Source organism: Arctopsyche grandis, chromosome 9, assembly GCF_051622035.1.
Source record: "Arctopsyche grandis isolate Sample6627 chromosome 9, ASM5162203v2, whole genome shotgun sequence".
Classification (NCBI taxonomy): Eukaryota; Metazoa; Arthropoda; class Insecta; order Trichoptera; family Hydropsychidae; genus Arctopsyche; species Arctopsyche grandis.
The window spans coordinates 2,897,731-2,911,968 of NC_135363.1; the positions used below are offsets into that span (position 1 = coordinate 2,897,731).

At 37.0% G+C, this 14,238-nt stretch overlaps 1 protein-coding gene across 1 annotated transcript in view; it reads left to right on the top strand.

Moving 5' to 3' along the window:
• The window catches only part of Rim (Rab3 interacting molecule), a 70,662-nt gene that overhangs the window by 10,265 nt on the left and 46,159 nt on the right, over window positions 1–14,238 (top strand). The window contains exon 2 of the mRNA XM_077438714.1: window positions 960–1,164. Coding sequence (XP_077294840.1) covers window positions 960–1,164 — 205 coding nt within the window. The remainder of the gene's footprint in view (window positions 1–959; window positions 1,165–14,238) is intronic.

Below are 14,238 nucleotides of genomic sequence, written 5' to 3' on the forward strand. Positions count from 1 at the left end.
AGAATAAGGGCGAAATCACACAGGGAAGAACGGCACGCCGTGTGCTTGGCTCCCCGCTGTGGGGGTTCTCCTGTATTTCTTCAAATATGGGATATACCGTTATCGATCACTGTCAAGCAAGGATACAATTTTACCGAAAACAATCCAGGGGGTGATTTTGGGACGGTGTGTGATATGTGCAAGGCATGTCAAATTTTTTTTGCATGTTTTAAAGTATCTAAAAATAGCCATGTGCCGCGATCCTTCCTGTGTGATTTCACACTAAGTTTTTTTCTACAGTGGACCAACTACACTTGAAACAAATTATTAAAAAATACACCAATAATATACAGCGCATGCTAGTGCGCCGGGAATCTTATAGAATCTTTAGATTATTAATTTTGTTTACAACAACTCTCAAAATGAGGCCACAACTTCAATTTCAATTTGATCTGATAATAATGTGTATATAAAATTATTATTTTGAATAAAAACACCAATATTTTTTATTTACTACCGCCATCTATGTATAAAATTAATGACTATCAACTGTCACCGAGATTAAAAACCTTCGGACCTGAAATGCTTCTTATACGATATTTTATCTCTATCGTAATGGCGGAGGCTCCATTTACTTATATTGATGACCAAAATGAACAATATGGCAAAGTATGAAAACGATCGGATAAGAGGCAAACTTTTTCCTGAATTGTAATCGTAAGTGAAACCTAAAGGAGGTATGTAAAAATTGCAAAACTTTTATGATGCAAACATGCATACGGATGAATGTGTGCATCTGTGTGCAGTTATTAACACAGATGCACATATCGGATAGGATCGTTGCTAGAGTAGAAATTTTATTAATTTTCAACTAAAGCTATTCAGGAAACTGCCATATTTCCGCTGACCCAATTTTCCTCCCCAATATCATGAAACCGACAAACTTCCGAGCCTTCTAACTCGAAACTTTCTTATTACAGGCGCAAGCAAGACGAAGTGGCCATCCTGGAGGATACGATCAGGCAAAGATCAGAGCAGCAGAAGCGGGCTGGTATCGAACTGGACGCCACGTGTCACATCTGCCTGAAGACCAAGTTTGCCGACGGTGTTGGCCACGTGTGCAACTATTGCCACACACGTTGCTGCGCACGTTGTGGCGGCAAAGTCACCCTACGTTCCAACAAGGTAAATTACTACCCACATACATATGTACTAGTATTTTGCACGTTGATATTACAACGGTACAGTACACAGTACACGTGCATCCTGACGGACTCGGATGGCGTCCTTCTCCGCATACTCGGTTGACCCCCAATGGCGTGAAAATCGGCCCTCACAGCTAAAGTTTGCTCGATCGTTTAGCTCTATCTATTTGCGTCTTTATCCGGTTTTCACTATACGTTATATTTGAAAGTCCAATTTTCAGTTCCAAAAACACTATTTCTGTTTGACTTAATTCACAAATGGTTATCACTTATTTTAATACGATATATCCAGAATCTCGGAAAAGCAAAACAACCGTATTACAGGCCAGCAGTATTTTTATAATTTGTTAAACGTAAAACAATTTTTAAAAAATATTTCTCGAAATGAAGAAAGTGGACTTTTGCAACTTTCAAATATAACGGCTCATATCACATACATATGTAGTTTTCGCAAAGATATTTTTTCAGCACCGTACGGAAATATTCCGGCACATCAGTGTACGGAAAAGACTACTTCTATTGATAATATACAACAGCACACGTTTCAGCACGTTCGGACTTGTTTTGGCCAAGTGCAAAGCAAAATCGGCTTACATTAAATTACAGAGCGCGACGATGCGGTGCAATATTGCTTGCGTCGTATCATCGATTCAATATTGTCACAATATGACGTTTCTAAAATAATCATATACGCATGAGCACTTTCATTAGTACACGTGCCACTCGTCACTATGACATCACATTATGCGTGAATATTTCCACAATGTCCAAATAAAACCAGTTTTGTTTGATACGTCACGGTGACATGTAATGTTGTATGATATGAATAGATACTGTCGGTTACTGTTGTTAAGTCTACGTCACGTACATATTACGGGACACATGAATATGTCCATATAGAATGTACCAAAGAATATTTTTCGTACTGCTGTTTACGTTTATTTGGTGCATCGCTATGCTATCGTTTGTGATACCCAAATTTAATATCAGGTTTTTCCAATCCAATTAAACTAATAATTTAATTATTTAAACGAACTTAAACCGTCAATACACAATACATAGTCAATAAGTATCGTCGCAAATACCTGATTAACAATATGATCAAAAAACAGTGGTCGCATTAAAATATTATAAATAAATCACTCCGTTTGTGAATAATAACAGATTTTCAACAACTTTCTACCCACGTATTTAAAAAAAATATGGAATTCGATGCGTTAAAAAACGAAATAAAAAAAATCTACAAATAAATAAACAAGTTGCGTTTGTATGTATGTGTAAAACTCGGTAAGATATCGCAATTCGGATCAATGGAATTAATAATTTATTAAACATCAATATTTTTGATTAAAAAACTTTTGTTTTTGTCGGCCCAACATGCGAACGAAGTGATATGCTGCGTCTCTTTACAGGATATACGATTCCAAGGGGAGAAAGAGAGACGGAGCATGATGTTAACAGCGAGTACTTGGTACACACGCACGTACGCACGCACGCACGCATTAGACAAATATTATATACGATAGCACGGATTATTGTGTGTTAATACATAGGTTTTATGCGCATGTACTTTGAGCGATGCCCACCGTCTGACTTGTACAAACGAACAACGCCAAATATTATCATCATCACATCGCATTGTGAACTTTGACTATCGAGCCTCCATTTTGAAATATCTCCTCCGTTTGTGTGACTTTTTCCGGTTCATTTCCACGTCCGCGCAAAAGCTTAATCAATTATATCCAGCCAATATACACCCTGTTGCTTCTCTCCGCTGTAAATAATTAATATCCAATAAAGAGCGAATGACCCGAAAAATACTAGTCCCGTGTATTATTTTCAGCCTTTCAAGTGAACCATTCGGCTGAAAGCGGCGACGTGAAAATGCTCTCGTTTCTGTTGACACGCCTTTTGATGTGTTTTATTTTTGAACTGAGAAAGAACGACTGGTTTTTTATACAGCCTAATAAGTACCTTCATAAAAATTCGAGTCAACTGCTTTTTACTTTACATATATAGTATTGATAGATGAAGTATTGTGCTCTTTACAATACTCGCTAAATGTATAATCAAACACACGAAATATAATAGTTTCTGCTCACCATTTAAAGATTAAGGTTCTATTAACCACACAATAGATCAATAAAAAATGTATACAACAAGTCACGAAGAAAGCTTGAGACAAAAATAGTTAAAATCACAACAAATCAACCGATTATCGCTAATAAATTATTACTATCGCACGTGTTAGCAATAAAAGAAACACGTGTGTTTCGTCCGCAATGACACATCTCGTAAAGAATCTGCGTCACATGAAATTACATTATTCTATTTGAAAAACGAATAAAATGAAACTAATCGTAATTATTCACATTTTAAAATAAATAGTAACATAATTCATTATCATTTATAAATGAATAATTGATATTTTCTTTCGAAGAAAATCGATTACTTTATTATTTATTATTTATTTATTTTTAACATATATACCAGGAAGGCCTTACAGGTAACCCCAATGCGCCTTCCTGGCCAATTAAAAACATTGCAGCATTTTTTTTATTATTATTATACAAGTCACTGAATTACGAAAAACACTGAAAAACTCGCAAATTTACGAGACATCTATGAATTGTACATAAATTTTATTGTACATTAATCAATCTCAAATAGTGGTGACATAGTAGGTAGGAAGGATATTTAGCCAATTTTACCGGGAACCGTTTCAACAATGAAATCAGAGAAAATTGGCACACTCTGATAGGAAACGATCGACCTGGAGTCACAAATATCCAGGTCTGACCAGGAGCATTACAGATATACTCAGAAAAATTATTTTCAATCGAGGTCAGGTCATGGGATCGAACCTAAGACGCTAAGCAGAAGCTTAACGACCGAGCTATGCTGCTGGTTATCTGTGTTTAGTGCCAACCCTTGACAATACCTCTTGAATATACAATACCCCTTGAAAAGACCGGTGTGACGCTTTGGGGCAACCTGTCAGGTCACACTGGCCATTTTATTGTTGTTATTATTTTAAAATAATAAATTAAATAAATAAATAACAAACTAACGAAAAATATGGATTTGATTAAATATTTTAAAGAAACTAAAATTATGGCTTTTGCCCTTTTGGCGATCCTCTATGGGGCGCGCACCGGTGAGCTTATGGCGATAAAGTGGTTAAACGTCTATCTATCACTTGTTATATCTTGTTACTTGTTATATTTTCATTAAAAGCATATGTCATATTTACGTGGAATTAGTAGAAAGGCATGAAAATGAATGAGGAGGAAATTTTCTAAATTTCAGAACTTTTTTGAATTTTACATTTGAGAATTGAGAGAATTCCAAGTTGTTAAATTGTTCCACGAATGGGCTTTCTATTTCTTCCAGAAAAAGTGAAACTTCTTCTGGGTTATAGGAAAAGTAGTTGTTGCTAATGCATTTATATTCAAAACTGATACATGGACTCCTTTTCTACATGAACTATAATATACATAGAGAGCCAATCTCCCAACCCCTCCTGGGTTAGATTATTGATTACTAGTGGTTTTACCCGGCTTCGTTCGGTATTTGTAATATAAACCGCTTAAACATGGCTAATGTAATAGTAAACATTCATTTGTTTTTTTATTAAATTTATTTGAATAAAAAAAAATAATATTCAACGATATCAATATAGTCGTCATAGAAACTTTGATTTGTTTTCGATGCTCCCACCCAAACCTTCGTTCGAAATTATATACATATTACATTGAGATTTTTTGTCTAAAATTCAAGTAGCCAACTATACATAGACTGCCATTTACCCTTTTGAAAGAATCGTCCTCACTTTTCAACTCCCACATAACAGCATTTGAACCCAAGACCTTTCTATAACGACCAGACCGTGTCCATACATACATATTTTCATTGAATTAAAAATAAATCCGAAATTGATTCAAACCACCAAATTCATCTTCATATTTCAATCTCGATATTATGATAATAAATCGTAGGCGACTTCAGCGAAACGAAAAACGCGAAAGGTTATTCATTCAGGTCGTTTGGCTAGTTTTTGAAAGGTCACACACATTTAATAATAACCATTCGTTTTCCCTTGTTGTTGTTGTTTCACGTGTGGCAAATTGCGAACCCACTGAGTTTTCAGCTCGGCTCGTTTAATTAAGCGGACGAAGCATAATATTCTACTTAAAAAAAAAAAAAAAAACCGAGAGGATGAGAGGTGGAGGCCGGCGACCTGTGTTCAACCAGATGGACTCCGTGTCCACCCGCGCGCTTCCTTTTCATTTCATGTGTCTGAAAAATTGGGTCACAATGTGTGAGCTGAAACGATAATAAAAATGAAAATGGAGAAAAAAAAAAACACAAACGGAGAGAAGAAAAGCTTGTGCTTTATTGTCGTCCCTATTGTGATATGAGCGAGTGGTGGTTTCAGCGGACTCCTCCATCTCGTCCGCTATCGATTGGAAGTCGCGAGTCAAGGCGCAGCATTGAGTACTTTGGCCTTGTGACTTAATTATCTGAAGGCGACAACAGCCTCTTCTCGCGACCCGTGACGTCACTGGAGCATATCGAATCAGCACATTTCGAACGTTGACATTGGGGACGCCAGATCGAATCTATCCCCCTCTCGAGATAATACATGTATACTATACCTATACATATGTATATGTGTTACACCGAATCCGTGAAATTGTCTATTACACGCATTCGGCAAGAGAATGGCCGAATGCGTGAAAAATGCAAGCATGTTGCCCAGTTCACGGATTCCGTAAATTCTTTAGCGAATGCGTGTATTCGGCAAGAATTTGTCTGCTCAAAGCATGGAGTCGGCAAATAGACAGCAGCGCTCCGGTGTTGTTTTTTAGAACTGGACAGCGTGGACAAGTGTCAAAGTGACAGCTGAATGAGGATGTTTAATTTACATATTATTATGTATAATATGACTACATACATATGTTTCGATCATCTCATATGACTTATACATAAATTAATGCCAGTGAAACATATGTATATAGTCATATTATACATAATAATATGTAAATTAAACATCCTTATTCAGCTGTCACTTTGACACTTGGTTATAATATAACACGCTGTCCAGTTCACGCATTCGGCAAAGAATTTACGGAATCCGTGAACTGGGTAACGTGCTTGCATTTTTCACGCATTCGGCAATTCTCTTGCCGAATGCTTGTAATAGACAATTTCATGGATTCGGTGTAACATATGTACATATATGTATATGGGTACCTATGTATGTACATATATCGAGGTCTTTATTTTGATTTTAAGATATATAAAATTTTTTTGGATTATATTATATTCTATATATATTGGGTTTAGTGCAAACGATCGACAAGCGCCAGACAGACTGAACCATAGATTAAATGGATGGCTGCTTTAAACACAATTTTCGACTTCACGAATGATAGATTGCACATCAGATGACGAGTAACCTTTCGATGTGCACAGATGCAATTATTAAAATGGTAATTATTAAAATTGAGTTGGATCTTTCTGGCGAGTTTAATAAGGCAAAATTCGGAACTAAAGTTTCAGAAGCATAGAACGTATACAGGGTTGGTGTTTGTCGGGACTTCAGGTAGATTTCGCTTAGTGTAAGTGCGAGCAGTGCGCACGCATAAGGTACACGTGTCGTTAATTTGTGGTTCAGTCTGTCTGGCCCTTGTCGATCGTTTGCACCGCATCGATATATATTATATACTAGTTGTTTTACCCGGCTTCGCTCGGTATTTGTAATTTTTTTTTCCGGCGGGAGGAAATCTTCTGGAAGACACCACCAACGTGTTTAATTCCGGTGGTAGTGTGGGATTTTTACCCACTAAAACCCCCCTCCTCTTCAGCTACCACCCGGCTACTAGTTAAGTATTGCTCAAGGGTGGCAGCCAGGATAGCCATCTAGGCTCTCATCACTTTACGAAGTCCGACTTCTTTTATCTCGGTCGCGTTCTGCCTCTTCTTTCTCCTGCATGATGCATACTGCAAACCTAGTGCACGCTGTCTACGCCTCTGCACTCTCAAGCATAGCAGGAATCATGTCAATCGTCGGTATTTGTAATATAAACAGCTTAAACATGGCGAATCTAATAGTAAATATTCATTTGTTTTTTATTAAATTTATTTGAATCGAAAAAAAAATAATATTCGACGATATCGATATCGTCGTCATAGAAACTTTGATTTGTTTTCGATGCTCCCAACAAACCTTTAAGCCTTACAAACATACAAAGTCTCTTTCGAAATTATATTGTTGCGTAGGAGTGGGTGGAGGATCCAAATAAAAGGCCAAAGTCGCTTCACAGCATTTATTGGGTGATTAAAGAGATCCACGCACTGCCAGTGCTCCGTCCAGAATGCCTTCATATGGCCTAAGTACCAGCTTATAAAGGGCAGGGCGCTCACTGCATCCTCCTCGACGCGTTTTTTTACTTATTTCTATAGTCATGTACCAGATATGCAGTCTCACGGTCTCGTGCTGTCAGTTCTGAGAACTATAGCGGGAACCACTTACCGACCAAGTCAATTCGGTGTCTCCATTGTTAGCCGACTTGCACTTAAGCCTGGAGATACTCCTCAAAACCGATTAAGATGGTGGCTCCTTTTACGCATACGTTACAATATATTAGACTAGCTGAACCCGGCATGCGCTGCAATGCCACAATAGCGCAGGTAATTCCCGTTCATGTTCCCGTTGCGTTCCCGTTCCCGTTCTCGTTCTCGTTCCCGTTCCCATTTGTCGGAAAAATGCAGGCAGCGAACACATTTGAAATTATTCAATTGTTTATTTATTTTACCCTAACAACGCAGTTCACGACGCGAAAACATTTGAAATGATTGCGTTGCAATGCCACTCATTCCCGTTTTTCCCGTTTTCGTTCCCGTTTTTGGGCGATTTTTTTACAGTAAGCTTCCCGGACATGCATAAAACAAATCCTGAAAGTTCTATCGTAATCAGTTGAGTGGTTTAGGAGCCTATACGAGACAGACAGACAAAAAAACATTCATTTTTTTAATATATAAAGATATGTATACTACATAGTGTTGTACGCGATGAAATATCATCCCATGGGTGTTGGCATATTAAGTTATTAAATAAGGAAGTTTGTAGGAAAAAACTGAATCGCTAGTGAAGTGAAAGATAGAAGAGATATGTAAAAAAAATTAAAAGAAACGTGTCGGTTCTGTGTTCGAACCGCATGCGATCCGCATGAATTGTTATCAAATACCTTTTAAATATATTTAATTTAATATTTATATTTAATTGTTTAATATAAAAAAAATGGTAAAAACTACCTACCTACTTTCATATAAACAATATAAAACACCAATAGAAATATTAATTAATTAAATAAATTTTCAATAGATGGCGCTAAATGCCTAGAGACTTGCCTAGAGGAAACATTGTAGCAAACAGTATACATACATACGAGTTTTTTTTCTTTCGTTATTATATTCGTATTATTTTGTTGGCAGTGGTTTAGCTGTGACGTGCATATGTACATATGTCGAATCTAAACGACTATTATAGTACGGCGAACTTTTTTCGCAGATACACACACACAGACACACAGACAAAATAGCGATATTATATACGTATATGTACATATTATATAATACTAGTGAAATATCATCGAGTGCATTATTAGAATAAAGTTTTAAAATCTATGCCTTGAAGCAATTGCGTAATGTTTCTATGACAAAACTGTAAATAATAAAATAGAAAAAATAAAAAATATACATATACAGGTGTTAAGAAGCTAAGTGTAAGGCCTTTTTGGGTTGATAGCTCATATAATTTAGAACATTTTGAGCCTCACATCAGGCGCATAAATACTATGGCCCACGGGCATGCGGTGCATGCAAGCCTTTTAGATTTAGTGGCCCAAAAGGTTTTCAAATAAAAATACTAAATATTTTTCAAATAAAAATCTTGAAAGTCTCCTTAAAATTATTCATATGACTCAGAGGGAACACAATTTAAAATGTTATGCTCCAAATTTGATACGCAACACATTGCGTGTCGAATTTTCACCCATATGTACTTCTTCTCACGACATTCAATATTTTAGTCCGTAATGGTATAGTAATATAAATTGTCCGCAATTATCTATAAAAACGATGTTAAAATAGAATGTCTTTGAAATATGTAATTGCATACTTTGCGACTTTGAAGGCGAGGAAAAATAACATTTAAATTATGTGAGCTAATTACCCATTTAAGTTTTATAACAAAAATACTAAAGGGGGCCTTTTTCTAATATTTGCATGCAGGCCCAATTTTCCTAGTTACGCCACTGCCCTCACACACATACTAATGTGCTCCTCAGCACAAAGTCTTAGGGAAAAAATACCAAAATCTCACAGCTAATACTGCCCAAGTTAAAATTGGTATATTAGTAATTGTCTATTGGTATATTATTTGTTTCCTAGTGTTTATTTAATCAAATAAAAACAAATACAATCATCCATGTCAACAGAAAAAATATTACAGGCACGATAAGTTTTCAAAAATTTGGCAAACAGGAAAAAACTGATATTTTTATGTATTTAAGAAAAAACTAAATTAAGCTTGAGAGGTTAACCTTTTTAAAAATATGCCTGCTTATTACCCATTCTTTTAAGATATCACTCATGCAGATGACTTGTCAATAATCATAGTTAGGGCGTAAAAACCAAATTGAGGGAGCGCGCTGAACAAAGACCGCCATTTACAAGTGACTTAAGTTTTAATTTCTAATGTCAAATAAAACAAAAATTATTTATTTTTTATGTTCACATGCCACATCTTATTTAATGTAAACTGCACAATATGGTGAGAACTACAAAACAAATAAAATAGTACATCACTTACGGTTCTTTAAAAATATGTACTCAACGTTCTATTTAAGGTCTGACCACACTAGGCGACACTGCGCTGCAGCGACGCAGTGCAGCATATAAGAGTTGGTACAAAATACAACTTTGAAGAAAGTGTCAGGCTACTCGAAGTGCGTTCTATCGCACACAATTTCATGCAAACAATGTTCGGCCGCGCTGCGTTGCTGCAGTACAGTTCCGCCTAGTGAGGTCTAAGCATTAGTCTAACGTGGTTTTACAAATTTTTTTTTATTTGATGCCACCAACTCCAGTATAAACCGACTAATTACTATATCATTCGTTTCGTTCTCCTGCTCTTACGTGGTAATACGTCATGCCCGTTGTTGCTGGAGCAGTTGGGACTTTATGTCCCTAATCACTATGTGCGTGGTAGACATCATCATTTGCTGGCTGTACCTTCTGCCCGCACAGTCCTTTTTCGAATGGCTCCTATTCCAAGAGCTATCCGACTTCTTAATGAAATCGTTGCTGCCGAGACTGAATGTGATATTTTCCACCTTAGTGAGCGTAAATTGTCGGAAATTACTCTAACCCATTTATCTGGTAGTCTGCGCTCATCATTGTTTTCATGATTGATTGTGATTTATGAGTGAAATTTTGATTAACTCTCTTCCATTTGGGCCTTACAGGGATGTTTTGTATTTGTAGTTGTTTCTTACATATTTATTGAAACTGGCTGTAGGTGCAAGGCATTCCTTATGCTATATTTTATTTGATATTTTTACTTTATCTGTTATTATAAATGCTATTTTTTATGTTTATGTATGAATGTATTTATGTTTATGTTTAATTGTTATTTTGTTTTTTTTTCTTTTTTGTGCTATATTTTTTGACCATTGTGGCGCTTTAGGAATTCCTGTTATGCCACAATGGTCTGTTTAAAATAAATAAATGATCATTGTCATAGGTTTTAATTTTAAAATCCAGAAGAGGACACTTTAAATAATTAGGTTGGTATGCTTGGGTCGAGTGTACATATATTTCGGTTGGTACGTTGCGTAATGCCACGATCAAGCAACGGTGCATCTCATTGGCATGCATCACGTGTCCGAATTGAATCCTACATGCAATCACACTATGGTAGCCCCGAAGTACTGGCCGTAAAACCATCGGTTGGTCAGTGCTTCACCGGTAAGCATATATTTCCTTCCCGGCTGTCGAAATAAATAGTTGTGAATTACCGACACAGTCGTCTCACCCGCCCTACCCCCATAACCGAATTTATGGATATAATCGCTTTAACTCTTTTGATTCAACGGGGTTTTTAATTCAAAATTGCATTTTAGTGCAAATTTAACCCACTAGCGCGCTACATACACTAATCTGAAGCGACATAAACGTCGTCGGCGGGCAATTTCTTCATTTGGCAATTTGGCAAGCGCTCTAACGATCGGCGCATATTACAGTGGAAACTTTTTCCGCTCAGGCACACGGTTTTTAGTATTGTAATTAGCGTGGCGATGGTGTAAAATTGTGTACACGTGCGCTGCGAGAGTCGTGTATTGGTGTACACATGTATACAATCGCCAGTTGGCAGCACTGCCGTGTGTGACGTCAGCGCGATAGTGGCTCCGGTGCGTTTGCCAAGTGGCAACATGCTGCAGCGTCTACTCTGCGGCCATTTGCACAAGTTTTCACATTTAAATAAATTTATGTGCGGCGCGAAGCCAGCCAACTCGCACGTTGCCGGACGTGATTTAACACCTGCGCTTCCACCCCCGCGACCGTTTCAATTGTATTATGCAAGCCTCGCCTGTAAAACTAATTGAAAGTCGTGGGGGGTTGTGCGGCGTGAAGCGGGTCAACCGACATACAATGTTCCGAATGCACATTATTTCCAGAATTACATAAATTGCACGAGGTTTACATACTGTTGCGTAGGGGTGGGTGGAGGATCCAAGTAAAAGGCCAACAGTCGTATCACAACATTTATTGATGATTCAGGAGATACACGCACTGTCACTGCTCCGTCCAGAATGCATGATATCACCTACGTACCGCCTTATAAAGGGTAGATCTCTCAGGACGTCTAATCTGTTTACCTGTGGTATAGTCACGTATTCGGATATGTATTTCCACGACATTGGGTCTCCCCGTACCGATTCTGAGAAATAACTAATAACGGTCATGGTTTGGCCTAAATGCGCTTAGAGTCCAGATATAATCCTGGAAGTAAGTGCAAGCACTTACATAGTTAATCCGATAACAGATAACCCTTGAACGGTCACATAGTCTTTGGGATTCTATTCGCTTAATCCGCGGCGTACGTAACAATACTATAGCTGTGGGATGTGATCAGAGAAATGTTATTTATTTATTACAATCAATGTACACTCGTCATTACAGATCGCTCCAATGCGACGAGTATACGATAACGGTCAGAATACAACATTACATAGAATACAATCAGAATACATATAATATAATAATTAATAAAGTACAGAAATATCATAGAGACATCTATGGATTATTTTTAGATTTTGTGCACAATTATTATTACAATTTTTATACACATAATAAACACGAAATTATAGAGATGTCTATAGATTTCAGATTACTGTGCATAATTTCTACAAATTATACACACAGATTTGAGACAACAGGAAATGATATATTACCAATTTTCAGGAACCGTTTCAACAATGATCAGATAAAATTGGCAAACTCTGATTGCAGCAGTTTGACGACTCGAGCCATTGTTCTCAGTGGTGCTAAATATATACGCTACCATTGAGCCAAACTGCTGGCTAATATGGCTATATTAATAGAAGTGGCTTTCGGCGTCATATTGTTGTCAAATGACGATTGTCCACAGACAATCCTAAATAATTTTAGCATCAGTCGTATTTGATGCTTGGTGCTCGACGTCTGTCTGATAAAAACATCTCTGTTTGTTTATATTACTCGCAAGATGGGCAAGCGACGGTAAAAACAACGGTTTTTGAATGCACAATGCATTCAAAAACACACAATAAACAACATGGGATACATTTTTATAAGTAAATTGATCCGATTGTATTCCGTGCGTTGTAGCGTATTTATAGAGACGTGCCGCGTAATATTGACAACAATTATTTATTCGTAAGGGCCCTTCTATTATTATTACATTTCTCTGGATGTGATCTTTGATTGCGTGGTTTCCCTACGAACAGTGGTGCCACCCTGTTTCTGTAACAACGAATTTTCAATAGAAAATTCGCCCAATACACAATTTAGTACACTTTTCTACCTCACGGGCCGGAATTTGAAATTACCGAAAACGCAAATATCGGAAGGCAAAGATCGGAAGGCAAACATCGAAAATCGAAAGATCTTAATTTGAGAGATCAAAAAAAAGGGTGCATGGTAAACGGTACATACTCACTTAATTTGCACGAGCACGATACAATAGGAACAAGAGGAACAGGCTTTTCCTCCCGTATTAATGTGCGCGCGCAGAATACTAGAGCAAAAGCCTGTTCCTCTTGTTCCTGTTGTATCCTGCTCGCGCAAATTAAGTGAGTAAGTACGTGAGTATGTACCGTTTACCATGCACCCTTTTTTATCTTTCGACTTAAGATCTTTCGATTTTCGATCTTTGCCTTCCGATATTTGCGTTTTCGGTAATTTCACATTCCGGCCCATCGCGGAGACCGATTTTTATGATATAAACTAGTATCAAGGTGCAGGCATTCGTGCGCTTGATGCTGATGCTGCTCACAAAAGTGAGCAGCTTTTAATAAGCACACATTTTTGCAACCTTCTAGGTTATACTAATGTATAGGTTTTTACATTCCAAATTACATTCCTTTTTCATTTCAAATTGACCCTTTTTCATTTCAAATTAAACCTTTTTCAATGTCAATTTGAAATAAAAAAAGGTCAATTTGGAATGAAAACCCTGTATACATAGGTATACTCGAATTATTCCTTAATTACATACAGGGGGTCAAATTTGTACTCGCTTTTATTGTATTGCATTTAAATATAACTTGGTGGAGAAATGGAAGCCCTGGTCGTAAGGGAAATAAAACCAAATAAGATCTCGAGTATTTCTATGAGATTTTGGTGATTATAAAATACAAATTGATCGTCTCCTTTCCACGGTGACTCTCTAGATAAAAACATGTCCCCGTGGCAAAATTATAATCAAAAAAATAATTATCGTCCG